Here is a 23,634-nt window from a genome sequence, read left to right as displayed (position 1 = left end):
TACAGCCATACTTCTGGCTGCTAAGAGATTAGTTCATATAATGGGATTAAATAAATTAACATTTTATGATGTTTCACAAAGAGTACCATAACTTCCATCTGAAAATCAGCCACTGGTCTACACTTTATAATGCTGATTTGAGGACACACCATGTGATTGCCAGGGAATAGAGATTTTAAGTCCTAATTATGTAATATTCAAGACAAAACTCTTATGTACTTGATTAGAAATACTTTGTAATTCACAATTGGCCTTTCTGATTCCCTCAAATACCTATAGAGATCTACACACAAATGAAGGAAGTCATTCTTTCTTGGGAAGAGACTGAAAAGGAATCAGAAATCACATAGCCTTGTTCACATAACCTCTATTCAAGACACCAGCTATGTCCATAACACACATACCTGAGGTCCACTCTCTCTCAAAAAGGTTGCCCTTTAAGAGACCTATCTCCCTGTACTCCTGTTTCCTGGGCCCCGGAAGGGTTGGGGGTGGCTACCAGTGAAGCCAATCTTGAAACATGGAAAATGTAGTCACCTCCTCCTGCCATAGTACTTTGTATAAATCTCTCTTTTGACATTTATACTAACAACAATAATAGCTATTATTATTATTATAGCAGCTACCATCTGCTATATCCACTCTAGGGGTGAGACATAATTTCACCATGCTGTTGTTCTCTACAAGTGATTCCCCCTACTATGATGATAAGCTTTCTGAAGGGCAACAGCTATGTTCTACTTAATCTCCATTTCCCCAGAATCGAAGAATAGCACCTGGCACAGCGTAAGAACTCCGTAACTAGCAGGTGACAAATGGATATCCATATGCAGAAGAATGAAGTTGGATGCCTACCTCACATTATGACTCAAAAGTTAACTCAAAATGGATCAAATGCCTAAATGTAACAGTGTAAACTACAAAACTCTCAGAAGAAAACATAGGAGTAAATCTTTGTGACCTTGGAATAGAAAATGTTATTTAGATAAGACACCATAAATACAAGAAAACAAGAAAAAAATAGATAAGCTGGACTTTAGAATACTTTTAGGATGTATTTAATGACTACCAGCAAATCATATATCTGATAGAGAGCTTGTATCCAGAATATATAAAGTGTACGACACATAAAAACACAACTCAATTAAAAAGGGGGCAAAGGATGTAATTAGATAGTTACCTGAGGAAGATATACAACTGGCCAATAAGCACATGAAAGGATGCTCAGCATCTTCATCATTAGGGAAATGCAAATCAAAACCCTAAGGAGACAAGACTTCACACCCACCAGAATGGTTAGAATAAAAAAGATAACAGCAAATGTGGATGCGGATAAACTGGAACCCTTAGACACTGCTGGTGGGATTGTAAAAGAATCACCTGCTTTGGAAAACAGCTTGGCAGTTTCTCAAAATATTAAACATAAATTATCATATGATTCAGCAATTCCAATCTTAAGCATACACCACCCAAGTAAACTGCAAACATACGTCCTCACAAAAATATGTACACAAAGGTTCCTATTATTCCTAATAGCTAAGCGGTTGAAACAACCCAAACGTGCATCAACTGCTAAATGGGTAAATAATGTGGTATATCCAGACAATAGAATATTATCTGGCCATAAAAAGGGAACGCAGTACTGATACATGCTACAACATGGACAAACTTTGAAAACATTATGCTGAATGAAAGAAGCTAGACCCAAGGGAGCCACACCTTGTATGATCCCATTTATATGAAATATCCTATGAATAGGTTAAATCCATAGAGAAAGGAAGTCGACTAGTAATGTCCAGGAGATAGGGGAAGAAGGAGGTGGGGAGAAACTGTGGGGTTTCTTTTAGGGTGATGAAACGTTCTAGAAGTATACAGTGATGGTTGCACAACTGATGGTCCACTGAATTGTATACCTTAAAAGGGTGGATTTTATGGTATGTGAATTTTATCTCAATAAAGCTCTTAATTTTTTAATGTTTATTTATTTTGAGAGAGATAAGAGAGAGAGACCGAGTGGGGGAGGGGCAGAGAGAGAGTGGGACAGAGGATCCAAAGCGGGCTCTGTGCTGACAGCTCCAGAGAGCCCGATGCGTGGCTCAAACTCACGAACCGTGAGATCATGACTTGAGCCAAAGTCAGATGCTTAACCAACTGAGCCACCCAGATGCCCCTCAATAAAGCTCTTATTAAAGCGAATTGGAAAAGAAAGAACCAGTGCTTGAATGAACAGGAAGTCAGTGGGTGAGTAAAAATAGGAACTGTTTCACAAAAAGAGAATAGGCCAAAATATAAGGGCAACACTGGTTTGGACACAGGTGGTGATGCTGCTGGTAAAATGCTAGTTTAGAGTACTTGCTGTCATTTTGTGCTCTAGGACATGGCAAAGACCAAAAGTGGGCACAGGCAAGGCCATCAGGGGAATAGGAATGGGGAAGAGGGCACCACCTTATAAATTTCGGTGGCTGTGGAAAAGCTGAGCAGGGATGAGGGCTTGTCACAGCTGAGAGGAAGGAAATCTAAGAACAAAGATATCATTAAGATATAATGAGGCAAAAGGTAAGGTAATGTTTTAAATGGAAAACTCATGAATGCTACTGCTTTATGAGGTATTATGAGGTCCGTGTCCCTGGACCGTATTATTGCAGCACTGAACACCAACAGATGGGAAATCTGTGAGCTGAGTTGAAAGATATAGACACAGTGGATTTTATGCAATGCACTTTTCTAAAACTTAAGGCTACATTTGCCTCTGTTGTAAAGAATATATTTAAAAAGATAAATAATAAATATTTTTTAAAAAGAGTATATTTTATTCAGATTACTGGTGTTCTACTCCTGGACTGGTAACTATAGAGTATCTGGCCTCTGGCTTGAATCCCTAACATGTTCCTAGTGTCCAGCCTCAGCAGAATCCCCAGCTCTGTCCTGATGGTTTGACTTGCCAACATACCTTTCCTAGCTTCTAGCAGCTGTGAGCTCCTTAAGCCTTGGTTTGTTTCCCTCCAGCCTGGCTACTTTCTCCCAGCTTTGGATTTACAGCCTCTAGTTTCAATGCTGTCCACATCCTGATGAAACACAAACTAGAGAATACATGTCTATGGCCTGAGCCTTGATTGGACCACAGCGTTAGGATGGTTTTGTTTGGAACTCTATCCTCAATGAAACATAAGGGGTCAGTCATAACTTTCTGGGATCTTAAACAGGGCTATCTGGAGAGACCCTCCAAGCCCAATGCTTTGGAGTACACGTCACTAGTTCAGTGCTTCCCAATGCTAGCTGTACATGAGAATCATCTGAGAAGAGACACCTGGGTGGCTCAGTTGGTTGAGTCTCTGACTCTTGACTTTGACTCAGGTATCGGGCTCCAGGCTTAGTGTGGAGGGGCTCCCTCTGCCTCTCTCCTCCACTTGCACTCTCTCTCCAAAATAAAAAAAAACCTAAATCATCTGAGAAGCTATAAATACATTCTAAAGACTGGATCTCACACTCTGAGATTCTGGTTTCAACAGTTTGGGGTGGGGCCATGCCATCAATAATTTAAAATGTTCCTTAGGTGATGTTAATGTTCAGTCAAGGCTGAGAACTAATAGTCGGTTCTCAAAGTGTGCTCCCTGGACCAGCAGGATCAGCATCACTTGAGAACCGAGTTAGAAATGCAAATTCTCGGGGCGCCTGGGTGGCTTGGTCAGTTAAGCGTCTGACTTCGGCTCAGGTCATGATCTCACGGTCCGTGAGTTCGAGCCCCGCGTCAGGCTCTGTGCTGACAGCTCAGAGCCTGGAGCCTGTTTCAGATTCCGTGTCTCCCTCTCTCTCTGCCCTCCCCTGTTCATGCTCTGTCTCTCTCTGTCTCAAAAATAAATAAACGTTAAAAAAAAAAATTAAAAAAAAAAAAGGAATGCAAATTCTCAACACCCACCCCACACCTAGTAAATCAGAGTCTCAGGGGTTGTGCCCAGTGATCTGTGATTTTAACAAACTTTACAGCTGATTCTGATGCAGGCTGAAGTTTGTAAACCACTGGTTTATGGTTAGGCTCCATGGCACTCTGGTTCTTTGCCTGATGACTTACTAATGAGGAAAAAAAATAAGCACTGAGATGTCTAGTAAAATCCTAGTCTCTTTGGTGTACCTGGTTTAAGTCACCAGATGCTAAGAACTTACTAAAAGACAGAAAAGAACTGCCTGGAACAAAGGGTAGTTGTAGTAGCCAGCTGATGAGTGCTCTCTCTCATACGATGTGGTGGTTATGGTATTTTGCTGACATTGGGCAGGGAGTATGTGTTGGCTGTTTAATGCTGAGTTTGAAAATGGGTTTCTCATAGTTTTTGTATCGATCACCTCTGAAACAAGCTTGAGGTGCTGCACTATCTATTAGGCTTCTGATGTATCCCGGGTCAATAAAATTTCCCACTACTGAAAATCAAATTAGTCATTTCTGTTGTCCCCCAAATCCAAAGGGTGAGTGCTAGTACAGGTTGCTGGTAGTAGTCTATCTCAACACCAACTGCATCAACATACCCAAACCACACGTCAGATTTCTTAGAAGGGCAACTAGGTTTTCAGGCATTGCTTTAAATTTTTTTTTAATGTTTATTTATTTTTGAGAGAGAGAGAGAGAGAGAGAGAGAGAGACAGAGTGTGAGTGGGGGAGGGGCAGAGAGGGGCAGAGAGAGAGGGAGACACAGAATCTGAAGCAGGCTCCAGGCTCTAAGCTGTCAGCACTGAGCCCAATATGGGGCTCAAACCCACGAACTGTAAGATCATGTCCTGAATGGAAGCTGGATGCTTAACCGACTGAGCCACCCAGGTGCCTCTCAGGCATTGCTTTTAAAGTAGAGGGCAGGGATGCAGCTAAACATCCTGCAATGCCCAGGACAGCCCTACAATAAAGAATATCGATCGTGCTGAGGTTGGAAACCTTGCTTTAAAGAGACAGAAAGTTAGCAAGTGGCAGCAACATCACAACTATATTTCAGTATTTGAAGAAGCTGAAACATTCTCCAAGGGTCTTTAATAGATATAGTCTCTAGATGGTTTCGGCACATCACAGAGAAGAGCGCCTAAGGCCCCTGTTAGCATACGCCTTGAAAAAAAAAAAGCGAAGAATTGATTTGCTTCCTCTCTCTTTTAAAAATAGCTACAACACTTTGGTAAGGTAACTGTTCCCAAGATAAAATATAGAAGCTAGGACAAAAGCATAATTGCTTCGAAATAGAGAACAAAGGAAAGCAGAAATCATTTTATGCTTTCATGGTTCCTGCCTCACTTATGACCTTCACCTTGTAAAACACACTGACATTTGCTACATTTTTATCCTCCCTGGTGTCACTGCAGCATCTTTCATTCATTTAGTAGACAGTACTGACTCTTTTTTCTTACCTTGGTCTTGGTATATCATTCTACCTTGGGGTTACATTGAACTTGAAGCGTGTTCCTTGAAGCAGCAGCACTGACCATCACCTGGGCACTTCTTCAAAATGCAGGTTCTCAGGTCCTACCACTGACTTACAGAATCAGGATTCAGGTGGTGAGGTGGCGTCCAGACAGCCATTTCAGTGATATCCCCGGTGAGTCTCATGCACACTGAAGGTTGAGAAGCTCTGCTTCTGACACTTGCCACTCAAAGTGTGGCCCTTGGACCAGCAGCACTGGCATTGCTGAGAAGCCCTTGGAGGCAGCCATTCAGCCTCCAGCTCAGCGGTCTGAGTCAGGGTCTGCATGTCCTCAGACCTCCAGATAATTCTTATGGGCTCTCATACATTGAAGTATGAGAAGAATTGGTTAAGACCCTGGTTGCTTCCCAACTTTATGGCTGACATTTTTCTGTTTCCACTGAGGATTCCTTTATCTTCATCTAAAGATAAATACATGTCAAAGTCTCTAGCTCAGTGAATCTCAACCCTGGCTGCATGTAGGAGCCACCTGGGGAGCTTTAAAACCTATTGATTACCTGGGTGCCACTCACAGAAGTCCTGATCTAACTGGCCTAGGGTACAGTGCAGGCCTTGGGACGTTATGTTTCAAACTTCTTCAGGTGACTCTACTGGGCATTTGCAGTCAAGAGCCTTTGCTCTGGTCCTTGATCTTCTGTTCCTCTCTCTTCCTGATTACAGATCCCAGCAGAGCCCATCACCTTAAATATCACCACCACCTCTTTCCTGAGGACTAAATTTATATCTTAACATCAGTGTCTATTTTGAACTCCTATCCTGCTTTACACATTTGCCTGAGCTCTCTCCTTGTCTTGTCAAAATCGCTTATCTCAACAGGAACACGTGATCTTCAAGAGCCATTATCCCCGATCTTCCTGCCGCTTCACTATAGTAAATGGTACCATTAACCTTCTAGTTACCCAGGGTCATAACTGAGGAGTCATTTTTTACCTTCTTTTTCTTTGTTTCCTATTAGGAAAAAAAATCCCCACATTCTTGCAATTCACCTTTTCTTCCTTCATTTTACCAATAAGTATTGTTGATAAATGACTACTACTATGTACCAATCATTATTCTAGGCACTAGAAATGCAGCAATGAACACAACTAACAAAATCATTTTCCTTCTGTAGCTTACATTTTAGTAATTGGGGGTGAGAGATAATAAGGCAGATAAATAGTGTTACGTAAAGTCAGTATCACAGCACTAAGATGAAAAGCAAAGCAGGGAAGAGCAATGGGGAAGTGTATAGGTGTTACAATTTTAGGTAGCAGAGGGCAGGGATTAACTCCCCAAGAAGGTAGTACTTCAGTAAAGATCTGAAGGTGGTGAGGTGGGGAGCCCTGTGGATATCTGGGGGATACCTTTGCAGTAGAACAAAAAGCAAAGGCCTGTAGTAAATGGAAGTACAACTGATGTGCTTAAGGAATGGCAAAGATGTCAGTGGGGTGGCTGCTGAATGTGGGAAAGGACAGTAGTAGGAGCCAAGGTCAGGGAGGTAAGGGATAGGGTAGGTACACCTGTGATAAAGCCTGGACGGCCTTTGTAAGGACTTGGCTCTTCAAGTGACATAGTCATTGTAGAGTTCCGTGTTGGTGTGTTTTTGTTTTTTGACAAAAGAGTGATATGATCTGACTTATGTTGTTTTTTTTAGAGAGAGAGAGAGCATGCATCTGTATGTGCATACATGCGCAGGAGAGGGGAGGGGGGCGGAGGTGGGAGGGGTAGAGACAGAATCTTAAACAGACTCCATGATCAGTGTGGAGCTTGACACAGGGCTCAATCCCATGACTCTGGGATCATGATCTGAGCCAAAATCAAGAGTCAGATGCACAACCGACTGAGCCACCCAGGAGCCCTGACTTTTGTTTATAAGACTCTTTTTAGCTGTTGTGTTAAGAATGGACACAAAGTGGGTGGGGGTAGAAGCAGAGACACATCATAGGAAGTTCTGGCCGTCAACCAAGTGAGAGATGGGTGGTGGCTTGGCTGGGAGGCAGTAGAGGAGGTGGTGAGATGTAAGCAGATTCTCCAGATATGCTGAAAGCAGAGCCTACATGAGGCACTGGATGTGGAGCAACAGTGAAAGAGAAGTTTGGGCCTGAATGACAAGAATGGAACTGCAATTTCCAGAGTTTGGGAATATTGTGCAAGGAGTCAGCTTGGAAGAGGCAGCAGGAGCTCAGTTTTGAACAGTTTAAGTTTGGGATGCCTTTCAGACCTCTAAGTGGAATGTCAACTAGTAGCTGGAACCATAAATCTGGAACTTATGATATCTTTGGGAGAATGAATGAAATAGTCATGGAAGTGAGACTAGACAAAGATCCATTTCTGAGCTGAGGTGTTCTAACATTTAGAGGTCACAGATGCAACATTCATGCAGCAAATATTTGAGTATCTGATATGAGAAGGCCCTGCTCAGTGAATGTGATGTAGGAGGAATCAGTAAAGGAGGCTGAGAAGGAGCATCCTGAAGGTAATGAAGTCTAAGAGATTTTCTCCATTACAATTGCAAGTGCACAGTCCTTAGTTTCCACCTCTGCATTGGATCCTGGACAACTGCATTAATTTCCTAACCGATCCTCCTTGTGGTTTCTCCAGTTCCAATCCATTCTATCCACCAAAACAAGATTGACTGCCCCCACAAAGCATTTATGAGCTTACTCCCCGCTTCAGTAACATGTACAAGTTACCAGGGAGGATTATTCCTGAAGTCTTCTTGCTGCCATTAATGGCCTCCATGTGTGAGGTTTTTTTGTTTTTTTGGTTTTTTCGTTTTTGGTATATACCTTGCCTTCTTTCGCACTACTCTATCAAAATGGATTGTGTTTATTCCCCATTCAGAAAATAACTGGTCCAAGGATAGTCAGCTAATAAGTGGCAGAGCCAATATTGAGCTCAGGGAAGTGAACAGGACTCACCTAGCTGGGGTTTGTGAAAAGCTTCAAGACAAGTAAATGAGACTGGATACTTGAACTTCAAGCCTCTCAGACCCAGAGCCTATCTTGGAGGCAGCCTATGGGGCCAGTTTGTCTTTCTCCAGGTTCAGGCTAAACATAACCAGAGTCCTTAGCTTAAAAATCACCATGATGACCCTAAGTGACCTGGCTAAGCTTTGACTAATGGTGACATTCTCAGGCCATGAACCAACCTCAGACATGAAGAAAGACACTGAAAGGCAAATAGGCCTGCCTAAGTTGCCTAGAGATCATACAGTTCTGGGCCAGCCCAGGGGCTATGACTCAACTAGGCTGGTCCTAGGGAGGAGAGAGATGTGGCTCTCAGGGGTTCTATTCGAAGTAAGCCAGACTCCAGAGGTAACCTTAAAACCCACCCTTTTGAAGGTTCTCATTCCAGGTAAAGACAGTCTACAGCTACTCCAACATTCTCCTCCACTGTTTCTGATCTAAATCAAGCTGACTCCCAAGAGCACACCCCATTTTCCAGTTTTTGCCCTAGTGGTAACTGCCATACCTATTAAACCCTAATCTTTATAGTATCTCTGCCAAATAGGGATTGTTACTACTACTATATGGATGAGAAAATGGAGACTTAGAGAAATAGTGACTTGTCTCTAAGCAGCTCTCACTTCTGTTCATTATGTACAGTCACATTTACATGGATTGGATCAGAGAAAGCACTTGTTACACTAAATGACTAAGTAGATACAATTCATGTAATTAGATCAGGGAGGTAGAAGGCAAATGGTGGAGTGTCTTGAATGTGGTACAGGCATTATCTTCAGCCTTTGCAGTAAACTTACAATATAGTATCATCATTCCCATTTTAAGAAGGGAGATAAGCCTCATTCAGAGTCGTAGAGTGACCTTCCCTAGTCACACAGCCAGGAAACATAGAAGCCAGGATCTAAGCCCAGGTGTTTAGGAATCTATGTCTGTGGCTCCGTGGTCTGAGGTAGTTAAGTCATAGATGTGGCTTCTGATTCTGCCTCAGTCACTAACACTGAGCAGGACACTCCTGTCTCCAGATCCCAGGTGCCTCATACACAAAAAGGGAAAAAATTCTATTGACTTCACTTGCATGGTGGGTACAAAATGAGTTACTGTTTTGGAAAGATCTTTGCAAATGTAAAGACTAACTATAAGGGATTATCATCACTATTTGTATTATTTGTCTTTTCTGGGCCTCAGTTTCCTCCACCTTAAAATTAAAGGATGAGAGCAGGTGACCTCCAAGGTGCCTTTTTTGGCTCTAAAATTCTCTACTTCCACTAGTCTAAACAGTCCTGGGGCTACAAAAACAGTTTGGTTTTACAGGATGCTTCTTTGTGATAATATATGATAACACGGGAATTCTAATAGTGCCAATAGTTACAGTGTCTTGTGTTTACAAAGCGTTGTGAACTCCTAATGTTTATCTAACGTTTATATCTTAATATTGAAGAATTCTATTGGAGTAAGATGAGAAAAAGATGCTTTGACACATGATAGATTTTTTTAAAAAATCTACAGAATCAAATCAAATCACTTTCTATCAAATCAGGAAGAGAAGCACAAAAATGTTACCTTACCTACCAGCCTTGTAGCAACCACCTTGATTTGGAAAAACAAAACAGTTCCTTTCCCTAGTTTATTAAAATAAAAAGGCTGTACTTTGTAGTAATTATCTTAGTCTTACTTCATCTAAAATAGAATAATCAATACACTTATCACAAAAAAATTTTCTCGAGCCACTAAAAGGCAATTATAAAAAAGCCAACAGTGTAGAACACCATGGTAACCAGCATCACCAGGGCATGAAAACATAGTCGTTAGTCACTAGGATCTAAGCTGGTTGGCAGTTTGGCTTGCTAAGCAACACTCAAAAATAGCAGTGTAACAACCCATTATCTGGAGATATGACTTTGCACAGCTTTGAACCTGCCCAGAAGGATCTACCCCAGGTCCATACACCAACCTCATGCCTAGTAGAGGCTCCCAGTCAAGGCCTAATTAGTCATTTATTCAACAAATACTTATTGAAGCTTACTATACACCAGACACATAATTCCCAACACGTGTATTTACTTGATTTCTCAGTTAAACAGAAGCTCTGAAATAGACACAGAAAGAGTGGTTTTGTGATGGGTGAGGTTGGGGGATGGATTTGCTTGAGGCTGACTCAGAGAGAAATAGCAGCTGATAGCCAGAGCCAGAGGACAGAGAAAAAGAGAAAAAGTAGACAGTGGACTGCTTTATAATACAGCATAAAATAACTACATTCTCATGACCATGATCCTGCGTCATCAAGAAAAGATTAAGTTATATTTAGGATCCTTTCCTAAGGAAGGCAGGAATGGGCATAAAACATTTTAGAAATATCACCACCAAAAATGGTTAAAATATACAGTTTTGGCCTTTGGAGAGAACAGAAATTATGTTTGATGAATATCCCATTCTGCCTAGTTCCCCACTTTGCTGGGAGAAAAGCAGCATTAAGATCATTGCTTTACCAGCATTCAAATACAGGGTTGGCTCCCTTTCTGCTTTTATTTTTCTAGTTCAAGCTCCTGCCTCAGCTGGAATGCCTTTTCCCTTCATAAATGCTTACCAGAATCCCTCTCCATTGACTTCCTCAGAGTTTTCCCAGATCCTCCCAGGGAATTTCTGCCTTCTCCCTTCCCCCACAGAGGTCTGGATGCCCTTGCCTGTCTGCCAGGCTGTTTGATATCATTTCCTTCAAGGCTCTTCCTACTTTCACGCTCCTGGAGGCCAGGCTCTTTCCCATATTCATATCCATAGCCATCTCCCAGAGCCCTGGCAGCCAGGCACTCAGTGAATATTTGTGAACTCAACTGTCTACACAATCCTGAGGGGTAGAGGGAAGGTTGGCTGGGAAGGTGGCACTTTCCCTAATGGATATTAAATGGCTCAGGAACCCACATGGCACCCACACTGGCCCCCTTTCCTTGGATCCTTTGCACGTCTGCTCCCTTCTCCTGGAAAGCTCTTCCTCTAGTGAACTTCTTCTTGCCACCCTCTTAGGATTCAGCTCAAATATCACTTGGGGATAGGGAGGAGTCTATCCTTAGCCACAAGACCAGGTCAGAGCCCCTATTATATGCTCTCATGGCTCTATTCTTTCTTCAAATTACTTGTTACCACTTGTAATCAGTTACTGGTTAGTGTATATTTTCCAACTGCATGGCAAGTGCCAGGAGGGCAGGAGGCCTGATATAGAATGATGTCATATGGAAGGAAGGAAGGAAGGAAAAAAGGAAGGAAGGAAGGAAAGAAGGAAAGAAGGAAGGGAGAAAGAGGGGAAGGAGGGAAGGGAGAAAGAGAGGAAAGAATGAATTGAGAAGAATCCCAATTTGGAAAGGAACAGACAGCAGAAAATAAAAAGGGAATTGAAGAGTTGTTATGGAAGGTCCAAGGGTCCCCAAATGTGGGCCTAGAGGCAAACCAGTTGAAGAAAGTACATTTACAGACCCCCCACCCCCCACCGTGATACCCAAATGCTTTAAGGGCTCCAGAAACACAACCAAATGTATTTGACTGTTAAAAAATGGAATTGAGGTGAGCTACTATACTCTTCAGATAAGAGAGGACTCAACAAGGATGATAAAACAAGGAAATGGAATTTAACTGCAGCCTGTGGGATTTAGATTAGATAAAAAGTCTGACAATGAAGGCTGTTATATTCTGGAAAAGATAACTAAATCTAAAAATGAATGCATGAATTAGATTCTCTGTCAGGTTTTTCAGTGCCCCTTACAGCTAAATTCTACTGTTACCTGGTATTTCTTTTGCCAGGCTGAGAAAAAAAAAATTATTTCAGAACCATATTACAACAATCATAATAAAAATTTTTAAAGAAAGAAATATAAATCAACAATTTAACACTTTGTATATTTAACTATTCCTACTTTTTCTTGTTCCTTTTTCTTCTGCCTCCCTCTACATGATGGACTATGCTTTGTTTACTGCTTGCTCTAATTATTGTTTAGAAGGTAAACATTCTAAATTTCACTAATTACTATCTAGCAATGTCTAACACATTTTTAAACATATTACACTTAATTATATCAGCAAAATATAACTTTGAGTGAAAAGAATTTTTTATTTTCTTTTATGAAAGACAAAATATGTAGCGCTAATGTTTTAGCAGCTTTTTATAGAATAAAACAATGCGATAATTATTCTTTTTTAAAACTTTTTTAAAGTTTATTTATTTATTTTGAGAGAGAGAGAGACAGCACATGTATAACTGGGGGAGGGGCAGAGAGAGAGAAAGGGAGAGACAGAATCCCAAGCAGGCTCCACACTGTCAGCACAGAGCCCGATGCCGGCTTGATCCCAGGAACCATGAGATCATGACCTGAGCCAAAACCAAGAGTCAGGCCCTTAACCAACTGAACCACCGAGGTGCCCTGAAGGATTATTCTTCCTGCTAAAATATCACACCTGAATTGGGAGTGATAAAGCAAAACACTGACTTTCCAACCAGATTATTCCTCAGTGAAAATGTTACATGGCATATCTATGCCAGCAGCACTTACTAGCTGGCTGGATGTCTTTTGAACACCAGATCACATGCGGTAGAACCAAAGCTTGAAGAGGATACCTTTCAGCTCCACAGTGTCTGTCTTGTTCACCATTGTATTCCCAAGGCCTAGTACAGTGCCTGGTCCAAAGCAGTTCAATATTTACTGAATAAATGAAAGAATGAATCAACAAATGAACAAAGACTGAGTATGAAAACTGCAATAAGCCGCTTTACAGCCACATTAGTCCATAGATAGAATAACCCAACAGAATGCGTACTGTGCCATCTTTCGTTTAGGAAGATGGTGTTACTAACCCAGCAGAGCGAAATTGTCTAACTGTTAAATATTACAGCAATTGCACCTAGAGGCCTCTGACTTCAGAACAAAGCTTTATTCCTTCTCCCTGTTTTCTGCATAGGGTTGATTTTCTCCTAATAACAATCCGATGAGCAGAGTAGTGAACTTTAGAAATTAAGTTCAACAAATCTTTAAGGATCTATTTCATAAATTTGTCTTCCCAAATTATAGGACTTACTCCCAAGGAGGCTACAGTGAAAATAATATAATCATATAAAAAATCACTTTTAGGATTAGAACAGGATATTTTATTAGTGGAAGAAGGCAAGATCATGGGTTTTCCTCTTCATTGTCTTTTTAAGAATTAAGGTTGTTAGTTTGGGTGCTACACTTAAAAAAATTTTTTTTTAATGTTATTCATTTTTGAAAGACAGAGAGAGACAGAGCACAAGCAGGGGTGGGGCAGAGAGGGGGACACAGAATCTGAAGCAGGCTCCAGGCTCTGAGCTGTCAGCACAGAGCCCGACGCAGGGCTCGAACTCAGGAACCACGAGGTCACGACCTGAGCTGAAGCCGGTTGCTCAACAGACTGAGCCACCCAGGCGCCCCGGGTGCTACACTTTTAACATGACAAAATATTAGGAGTTATTATTTCAGGATAGTGGGATGACTACCTTCAGGTGATTTTCATGCTTTCTAAAATTTTCAGTTTTCTGTAACGAACATGTAGTATAGAAACTTATAAACTTAAGTAAAATTTTTATAAAAGTAAAATTTTATAAAAATTTTATAACCTAACCATAGTCATTCTCTTCTCCATGTTCTCATTGAATTTTTATATTTCTATTCTATCACTTTTATTGTAATGATTTATACACAGGTCTGTCTTATCCACATAGGTCCATGACTTGTAAATTGTAACGTTGTTAAAGTTGGAGGAAAGGGGAGTCCAACCTGCCTCCTACCTTTCCAAAGGAGAACACTATTCTTTCAGGCTGTCGGCTCTTTGGGAGCAGGGACTATGTCTCATACATCCAACTCTGAGCATAGTGCTTTGAACATGAAAAAGGATAAATAATTATTACAATATAGATTTACCTAAAAATGTGGAGGAAACATACATGCAGCACATTTCTTCTAAGACTTAAAATTTGCCTTTGTCCTGCATCGTCCAAAATGATTGGCTGGAGATCATTAATGATTCATTTACTAGAGCTCTGCAGAGCCTTTCTATTATATTAAAGTTTAACTCCTTCAGTTATTCATTCATTCAACAAACATTTACTGAAAACTTAGCATGTTTCCTATCCATTGTTAGGTACTACAGCTACAAAGACAGATAAGATAGTCTTTGCTCATCTTGGGGGTGAGCAACATTAATAAGCAAAAAACCAATAATACAACTTGTTAGTTCAATAAGAGAGATATGGGACAATTAACTTGGCTCAAACTGGGGTTTACGGGAGAAGCTTTCCAGAGGATGTGGACCCTGTGCTGAGTGTTAAAGGAGGAGCTGGAATAGGGATTAATCAGGCAATGCATATTGTGAGGAAAGAGACAAAGGCAAGTGACAGCAGTGGGGCCATGAAATTCAGTTGCTGGAGCACAAAGCTGTGGCAGGAGTGGTGAGGGATGGGCCTGGAGGGGAGGGCAGGAGGAGGTCAGGAGAGCACAGCTTAGACTTTATGCTGCAGGCAGTGGGGAGTGCAGCAGGGTTTTAAGAAGGGGATGACGTCACCAGAGATTATTTTGGTGGCACTGCAGAGGACGGATCTGAGGGAGACAAAAATTGGAAGACACAAAATTTTTTAGGAGGCATTTGCACAGAGGAGTAACAGGTTTGTGTTTGTATTTAAGAATCTTAGCTAACACTTACAATGACAATTACTAAATATGCATTATAAAGCAATACTGTATTACTATTTCAAACAACTCTATGAGTAAATGCCATTATTATCCTCATTTGACAGCTAACAGAATAGGTAATTAAGTAACTGTCCCAAACCTCAGGCAGTCTGGCACCAAAGCTTATGCTCTTCATCACTACCTCATGTGCTTAACTTCAGTCTCTCACTTTGGATGAAAGCTCTGTGCAGACAGGAACTGTATGTCCTCCACTGTGCCTAAACGGTACACAGTAACTATTTCTTGAATAAACTCAATGACTCACCTAAGCGAAAGAAATAGTGGACTATATTATATATAGACAAGAAATATTTTAGATGCAATCTTGGCCAATTTTTGGCAGACTTTGGTGATTGTTATGGACTGAATATGTCTCTCTCCCCACCACCCAAATTCATATGTTGAAGTACTAACACCCCCTACCCACTCAGATGGGGCCTCAGAGGAGATAATTAAGGTTAAATAAGATCATATGGATGGGGCCCTAAACCAGCAGGATTGGTATCTTTATAAGAGGAAGAGAGACAAGAACTGGCTCTCTCTGTATACATGCACCAAGGAAAGGCCATGTAGAGATATAGAGAGAAGCTGGCCCTCTACAAGCCAGGAAATGAGCCCTCACCAGAAAAAAAATCAGGTGGAACCTTGATCTTGGACTTCTGGTCTCCAAAACTCTGAGAAAATAAATTCCTGTTGTTTAAGCCAACTAGTCCATGGTATTTTGTTATGGCAGCTGAAGCAGAGTAAGACAGTGGTTAGTAGCATGAGGGTGAAGGGTAAAAGGGGGGTTTTTAGCCTGGGAGACTGGAGGAGCAGTGCCACTGACTGGGGTAGAGAATCTGGGAAGATGAAGAGGAAAGGTTGGTTGTGGTCAATGGAACAACACTAATTATTCTATACTTTGGGTTCACCTCACTCAAACATAAAAATATAGTAGAAATTAGCTACTTAAAACCATTCATTCAACAAATACCTACTCATCCCTTTGCCACGGTTGCCACTGTGTTTGTCCTGAGAATGTAAAGTAAGATTCATTCTCTGCCCTTAAGGAACTCACAGTCCAGTTGGGGAGAAATACTGTTACCTTTTGTAAAACTACCACGCTAGCTAGAAAGACCTTTCTCCTTTTCCCCACTTCTAAAGACCTGGAGCTCATAAGAAGTATAGAGGTGAAATCCCACATGGACAAGAGCTTTGAGTCACATGACCTGGATTTGAATCTGGGCCTTGGAATACTAGCTCAGTGAAGGTCCTAGGTAGGCCAAGTAACCTTTCTGGGTCTTATGGGCCTCACCTGTAACTGCAGAGTTATTTTAAGGATCAGTTAAGATGGGTAGAAATGTTTTGTAAAATGCAATATATATGTTAGCAAGTATTGTAATTATAAAAGCTCCATTTCTAACCTTTGAAAACTAGAGGTAAATCAGACATGGGCAGCAAGTCAGAGGTGAAAGGCCAGCTTTGAATCCTGCGGGTGGCAGGAGTTCTGGGATGGGGGATGGATTAAGACTGGTGTAGTGGGGAAAAGAACAGATTCTGGTGTCCACAGATCTAGTTCAAATCACAATTCAGTTATCAACTGTGGAAAGTTGAGTAAGTCATGTAAGGGGTCTGAGCTTTAGTTTCTTCATCTGTAAAATGGAGTTGATAATATCTACCCAGGAGGGTTGTTCTAAGTGTGTAAAGGGCTTGGCAGGGTGCCATGCAGAGCAAGTCGCTCAGTTAATGGTAATTGTTGTTCCTATTTGTCATTTTCCTCCCCTACCTCCTAATGGGTTTGTTTAGGTAGTTAAGTTACTTGAGATGCAAAGAAGTGAGGGAAACAGAAGGGCTTTTATGACTTACTTTAAAAGTTATTTTTAGGGGCGCCTGGGTGGCGCAGTCGGTTAAGCGTCCGACTTCAGCCAGGTCACGATCTTGCGGTCCGCGAGTTCGAGCCCCGCGTCAGGCTCTGTGCTGATGGCTCAGAGCCTGGAGCCTGCTTCCGATTCTGTGTCTCCCTCTCTCTCTGCCCCTCCCCCATTCATGCTATGTCTCTCTGTCCCAAAAATAAATAAAAAACGTTGAAAAAAAAATTTTTTTAAGTTATTTTTAAAGGTAAGGAGAAGTCGTTCAACTCTTTTCCTTTACTAACCTATGGTGCAAACATAATGTTTTTGGAAAATGACCACTGTGTTACATGGCATGAAGCCAGAGAACACTCAGCTTGATGCTTATTTCTGGTATTTATTCTAAGTAAGTCTACCAATCACTGTTAATAAGGGTTCTCTGAAGGCAGTGCTTCTCAGACTTTAATGTACATGAGTCGCCTGGGGGATTGTTAAAATGCAGATTTTCACTCAGTGGATTTAGAATGATGTATGAAGTTCTGCATTTCTAACACGTTCCCAGGTAAGGCCCATGTTGTTAGTTTTTGGACCGCACTTTGAGGAAGGAGAAATGCTCTGAAGGGATGTGGAAATCTCTTTCTTGGCATGGCGTTTGATGTGGGAAACAAAGGCGAAAGAAAAAAATTAAATTTCCTTACTACCTACAACCCATTGACAAGTCCTTGAAACAGGTAGAGTGACCTTCCTCTGGGAGTTCAGCTGCCTTGATGATGACACTTTGCTAAGGGCAAAAGGCAATCTTAGCTTAACATTATCCTGATCCCCCCAGGATGTTGTAAATCTACTTTAACACATAAAAATTCCTTTGGAAACTTCCTTACTCTCTACCCACCAAGATATGTTAGCAAACATCCTCTAGGCAAATGGCCCACTGCTGTAACTGGAAGGGTCTCATGACTGAGGATTTACTAAACAGTAATAAATGACCTTTTCCTATTAACAGCTAGCCTCCCTCAGGGTCCTGGAAACCTTGTTTCCAAAAATACCTTGAGGCTTGTGTTATCCCAAACTCCCTCCCAACTTAAAAGTATATAATCGGCCATTTTTTATGACCCCAGTGCAGCTCTTTGGGCCCACAGTCCTGTCCCCGGCTTTAATAAAAGCACCTTTTTGCACCAAAGATGTCTCAAGAATTCTTTCCTGGCTGTCGGCTCTGAGCCCCAACATTTCCAAATCGTGTTCACCATAATTCCCTGCTTCTCTTTAGTGATCTGCCTAATTACAAACTAATGATACAACACTGACAAGCCTTTTTCAGACCAGATTTCAAAATTCTTCAGCAGGACTCATTTCAGATCAATATTGACTTTTTTGAGCAGCCTACCTTGTGCAAGGCACTGTGCAAGGTGCTAGGGATCCAAAGGTTAGTGAGACACAATTCCTGCTTCTGAAGACTGTCCTTACTCTGACACTACCCCTTTGTAGACTGTTAACTTTCTAAGGGCAGTGTTGTTGTCTCGCATTATTGCCTATAATGCAGAAGCTCAATAAATAGTGAATGAATGAATGAGTTTATAGTTTCCTGAAAAATGTCCTCCAATAGCACATGACAATGAGACACTATCTTAACTGCACTCTGTCCTAACTATCACATGTAAGGGATAGATAAGTTATAATCAGGCTGATAGGCTGGGCCTTAATCCAATCTGACTGGTGTCTTTATAAGAAGAAATTATTAGAACCGTAGAGATTCTAAGAATGAGCTCACACACACTGAAGGAAGACCATGAAAGGACACCGAGAGAAGCCAGCCCTCTGCAAGCCAAAAAGAGAGTCCTCGGGAGAAACCAAACCTGCCAACATCTTGATCTTGGACTTCCAGCTTCCAAAACTATAAGGAAATAAATTTACATAATTTAGGCCACTCAGTTTATGGTATTTTTTATGGCAGTCCTTACAAATTAATATACGGATTTTTACAGTTTTTATGCCCAGATCCAAGACTCCCTTCTGCAGGAGTCTTACAAAATGTAAGACTAATTCTAAGAGTGGATGGATGAACCTTAGGTTACAGTGGGAACAAGTCATACAGGGACTTAGGGGAGACAGAAGGGGGGAAAGAGCAGGCCAGATTGGGCTAAAACAGCTATAATGTATATACATTTTCCTTCCCTTCTCATGATACCAACACAAAGTTTACAGCTTGGATAGAAAGTCAGTTTTCAACTTTCCCCTGGTTTTCAGGCTACACTTGGATACTGAAGACAATTTTACTTCTCTAAAAAAATTGTGGCAGGAGGAAGATCCAAGATTTCTCTCTGAATGAAAGTTCTAAAGAGTGCAAATGATAAAGTAATGAGATTGAATTTTTGATAAACAGAAAGATGTGTCAAGATGTGACAAATGGGATTCCTGCTAGCCATAAGGAAGCTACATTTGAAGCTTGATTCTAAAGTCAGGGGATTGATTTTTTTGTTTTGTTTTTAATAAACATGCTAATTCATATGTACAGATGAAAGCCTCCTTCAAAATGGTCATTCTAGAAGGTTCTACACTTATTCTAACCATGTCACTGTTCTCAACTCATTTCTGGAATTGTTTTCAGGGTCTGTGAGATAGTCTTCTGAACTCAATGGTGACTCTTGAAGGTAGATTTGATTTTCAAAAACAATCAAGTGTCTTTCTGGTTAACTAGGAGAACCAGTCAAACTGTGCAATTCCAAGAAAACCCTAAAGAATCCAAGCTGATTTTTCTTGAGTGAATCGTACTCAACTCCAGAAGACAGTTTCTAAAGACAAACCCCAGACATGCATGTTAAACACATGACACTGGGAGGGTGGTGACTGCTCTGAAGGAAACCCCATTCATTTACATATGCAAATTTTCTGGTGGTTCCCTTTACCAGAATATTTCCTTACACCTACATTTACCCTATCACATGGGACCCCAATTCCCAGAAGTACAAGGACCTCACCATCTTAGTCAACCTTTAATCTCCAACCTGGTTACCTGACATATATCAAATGAACAGCTGATAGAAAGTTAAATAAGACAAAAAAAAAAAAAAAACCCAAAAACTAAGCTGTCTGTGTGATTCAAAGGGCACAACTAGGACCCAGAGAGCAGTTCCTAAGACATAGCTTTCTGTTCCATGTAAGAAGGGCATTATCAGTAGCTGGAGCTGTCCAACAACAGTTAGTTTGCTCTGGAGATTGTGAGTTTCCAGCCCTGGGAAGAGTTTAAAAGGAAGGCTGCTAGCTATGGGAGGCTGTGAAGGTTCCTCCTGTATTGGGTGGGAGCTACCCAAAGACCTCCAAGGACTATCCCGAGTCCAATCTGCACAATAATACCTGCCAATTGTTAGATCCTGAAAAATACTGAGAGGGAATGAATGAGGAATATGGGGCATCTTAAGAGCCAAGTAAAATGTTAGAGGCTGGGGCTCAGTCAGCTGCAAGGAAGGTAGGGAGAAGTGAAACGAAAATAGCTGCCATGAGGTGGGTCAGGCCTTCCTTGGGTTTTTGCTACCATAGGAGAGTTGCTTTGCAACTCTACCTGAAACTTCACATGTTTATGAAAGGGTATTACTTTTGAAGGGGGAAGCAGTTGAGAGAGGAGATAGACCACTGCTCACCCTTCTTAAACTCCTCCAGCACGGTGTCCAGCCGAGTATCATTGAAGACGCAGTGAAGAGGCCGGTTGTAGAAGCGGGTGACGGTGAGGAGCGGCGTGCAGTCGTCGGGGTCCACGAAGGCCAAGTCCTTGACAAACAGAATGTCCACAATGTTGTGCCGCTGATCGCCCTCATACACGGGGATGCGAGTGTAGCCGCTGCGCAGGATCTCCGAGACCGTGGCAAAGTCTAGCACCGCGTCAGAGCGCAGCATGAAGCAGTCCCCGAGGGGGGTCAGCACCTCTTCTACCACCTTGGTGCGTAGCTCCAAGGCGCCCTGGATGATGTTGAGCTCCTCCTTCACCAGGTCGCTGTATGGGTCCGCGGCCCGTAGCGTCTCCAGCAGCTTCTCCCGAGTGTAGAAGGTGCTGATCTCCTGACGCAGCGCCCAGTCCAGTAGACGGCCCAACGGGTAGCACACGGGGAAGGCGGCCGCCATCAGGAGCCGAGTCAGGCACACGCTGTGCGAGGCGATGGCCAGCCCGTGGCGCGAACACACCGAGTAGGGGCAGATCTCGGCGCCCAGAAACACGGCTCCGGTGCACACGAGCGCCGGCAGCCACGGGAAGTGGATCCCTGCCTCGCTGTAATCTTCCCCGGTGCCCCCGACGCCCGGCGGCAGCGAGGCGTACAGCCAGCCAGCCAGGGCAGCGTTGGCTCCGGCTTGGCCCAGGAGCAGGGTGCAGAGCAGATGGGTCCCCCTGCCGCGCACGGCCTGCACGCGGCGCGCCTGTTCCTGCTCTGCGGCGGAGCCGCTATTCCGCAGCACCCGTAACTCCACCGGGTCCAGCGAGAGCAGGCTCAGGCGAAGGCCGCTGAAGAGGGCAGACAGGGCGAGCAGCAGGAGCGCCCCGAGCGCTCGCAGCCACGCGGGGGGCAGCAGGTCCCCGCCGGGGCCGTACAGCCGAGGGCGGACGCGCAGCAGGAAGCCGCCGGCGGCGCCGTGGTGGTGCCAGGCGCGCCCATCCCAGGCGCACAGCGAGAAGAGCTTCCCGCCACCGCCTGCACCGCCCCGCTCTGCCTCGCCCTTACGCAGCTCCCGCACCCGCACCTGGACTAAAGCCGAGCCCGCCACGCCTCCGGGTCGCAGGGGCCCTAGGACCTCCACATCCGACGCCCAGTCGCTCTGCTCGCGGCAGCGCTGCGGCCCCGGCGGGCGCGTGGGGACAGCGCTGGGCGCCACGCCGCTCGCTCCCGGGGGCTCCTCGATAAACACGAGCCGCGGAGCCCAGTCGCCGGTGCCGTTCTCTCCCGGGGAAAGGGTAGGTGCGGGCATCGGCGCCGCGGGCGCAGCGGGCCCGGGCTGGAAATAGACGCGCAGGAGGAAGCTGGTGCCTTCCGCCGCGCGCAGGGTGCCCCCCTCCAGGGACACGCGGCCTCCAGCGGTATCCTCGGGCCGCAGGCCCAGCAGCCAAGCGGCGGCAGCCGGGGGCTGAGGGGACAGGGAGAAGAAGAGCAGGAGCACAGCGCCTCGGCTGCAGCAGTCCCGGAGCCTGACACCCACCGCTGTTGCCGCAGCCGCCATCCTGCACCCGGCGTGGTTGCACGTGATACTGCAGAGAACGGAGCGAGATCTGGAGGAGGAGCCGGAGCCGAGAACCCGGGCGCGGGCAGGTCACCACGTGTACGCCCCCTGCGTATGTGGGCTGGAGGTGGTCGGGGTTCAGACTATGCCCCCGCCCGGGGTCCCCGCGGGAGGCGAGAGATGGCCACGCATCACTGCACCATGCATAACTCCCGACGCACTTCGGTATATCTGAGCTGCAGTCTAAGGAAAGCTTATCTTGGAGCACGGCCTCCTGCTCCAGCAGTAGGGCGCCCCTCCGAACTCCTACCCGGCAGTAATTCTCTGTCTGCCCCAGTGCTTCCCGATTGGCCAGGGATATTTCCTAGCGTTTCGCTTCTTCTCCTGCCTCTTGCGTTCCCCCTTCTGGTCAAAAGATATTAGGGAGATAAGTTTTGAATCTGTAAAAATTGTGCGTTTGGTCTCAACTCCGGCTGACCTTCTATGTTTAAAAAATTTCCAGATTACGTAAATTCAACTCCTTGTTAAGATCCAAATGTCCATCCATAAGAAGCTGTTGAAATAAATTGTGACACTACTATGTGATGGAATACTATGCAGCAGGAAAAAAGAATGACGTGGATCCATGTGTTTGTGATATGGAAGTATCCCCAAAGTAATCGTTGAAAAATAGCGAGATGCAAAACAATATGTATAACATGCTAGTTTGTATTACAAGTTAAATTTAGGGGCGCCTGGGTTGCTCAGTCGGTGGAGCGTCCCACACTTGATTTTGGCTCAGGTCATGATCCCAGGGTGGTGGGATTGATCCAGGTTTTGGGCTGAGTGCTGAACGTGGAGCCTGCTTGAGAGTCTCTCTCTCTCTCTCTCTCTCTCTCTCTCTCTCTCTCTCTCTCTCTCTTTCTTTCCCTCTCCCCAACTCATGCTCTCTCTCAAAAAAAGTTAAATTTATATGTGCATATATACACATATAAAATATTATATGCAGAAAATACATAAGAAATTTCTAAGTGTTAACTTCTGGGGAGCAGGACTAGAGTGGAAGTTTGGTTGAGAGATACTTCCAAATATATATAAACAGGAAGTTGCAAAGAAAATACAGAGATCCTAGTAATCTTCATCCTGTTTTCCCCAGTGGTTACACCTTAACTATAGTATAATACCAAAAGCAGGAAATTGCCATTGGTGTAATGTATATGTATAGTTCTATCTTATTTTATCACGTGTGTAGATTTACATAGCCATCACTGCAAATCAAAATGCAGAATTTTCTCTATCACCGTAAAGCCCTGGGAGGGAGACTTTTTTTTTTTTTTAACTGAATTCTTTGCATTGTTTGAATTTACTAGGGCCTGTTACTTTATTTTTACTTTTATAAATTTATTTTTAAAATTTATATAGTAAAATTCACTTTTTGATGTGCTGTTCTGAGTTTTGACAAATACATATTCATGTATCATACTCAAGAATAGTGCCATCTTGG

The 23,634-nt window shown here is 43.3% G+C and overlaps 1 protein-coding gene across 2 annotated transcripts in view; it reads right to left on the bottom strand.

The window, feature by feature from the left end:
• Positions 1–22,476, bottom strand: part of CNNM1 (cyclin and CBS domain divalent metal cation transport mediator 1) — a 59,344-nt gene extending 36,868 nt beyond the window's left edge. The window contains exon 1 of one of the 2 annotated variants that reach the window (XM_058697428.1): positions 20,588–22,476. In XM_058697428.1, the coding sequence (XP_058553411.1) occupies positions 20,588–22,151 (1,564 nt within the window). In that variant the 5' untranslated portion in view covers positions 22,152–22,476. The remainder of the gene's footprint in view (positions 1–20,587) is intronic. The other variant, XM_058697429.1, reaches the window with a different exon arrangement.
• Positions 22,477–23,634: the final 1,158 nt, after the last annotated feature.

Source organism: Neofelis nebulosa, chromosome 13, assembly GCF_028018385.1.
Source record: "Neofelis nebulosa isolate mNeoNeb1 chromosome 13, mNeoNeb1.pri, whole genome shotgun sequence".
Lineage (NCBI taxonomy): Eukaryota > Metazoa > Chordata > Mammalia > Carnivora > Felidae > Neofelis > Neofelis nebulosa.
Note: the sequence above shows the minus strand (reverse complement) of the source record. Positions and strands in the feature narration are given on the sequence as shown.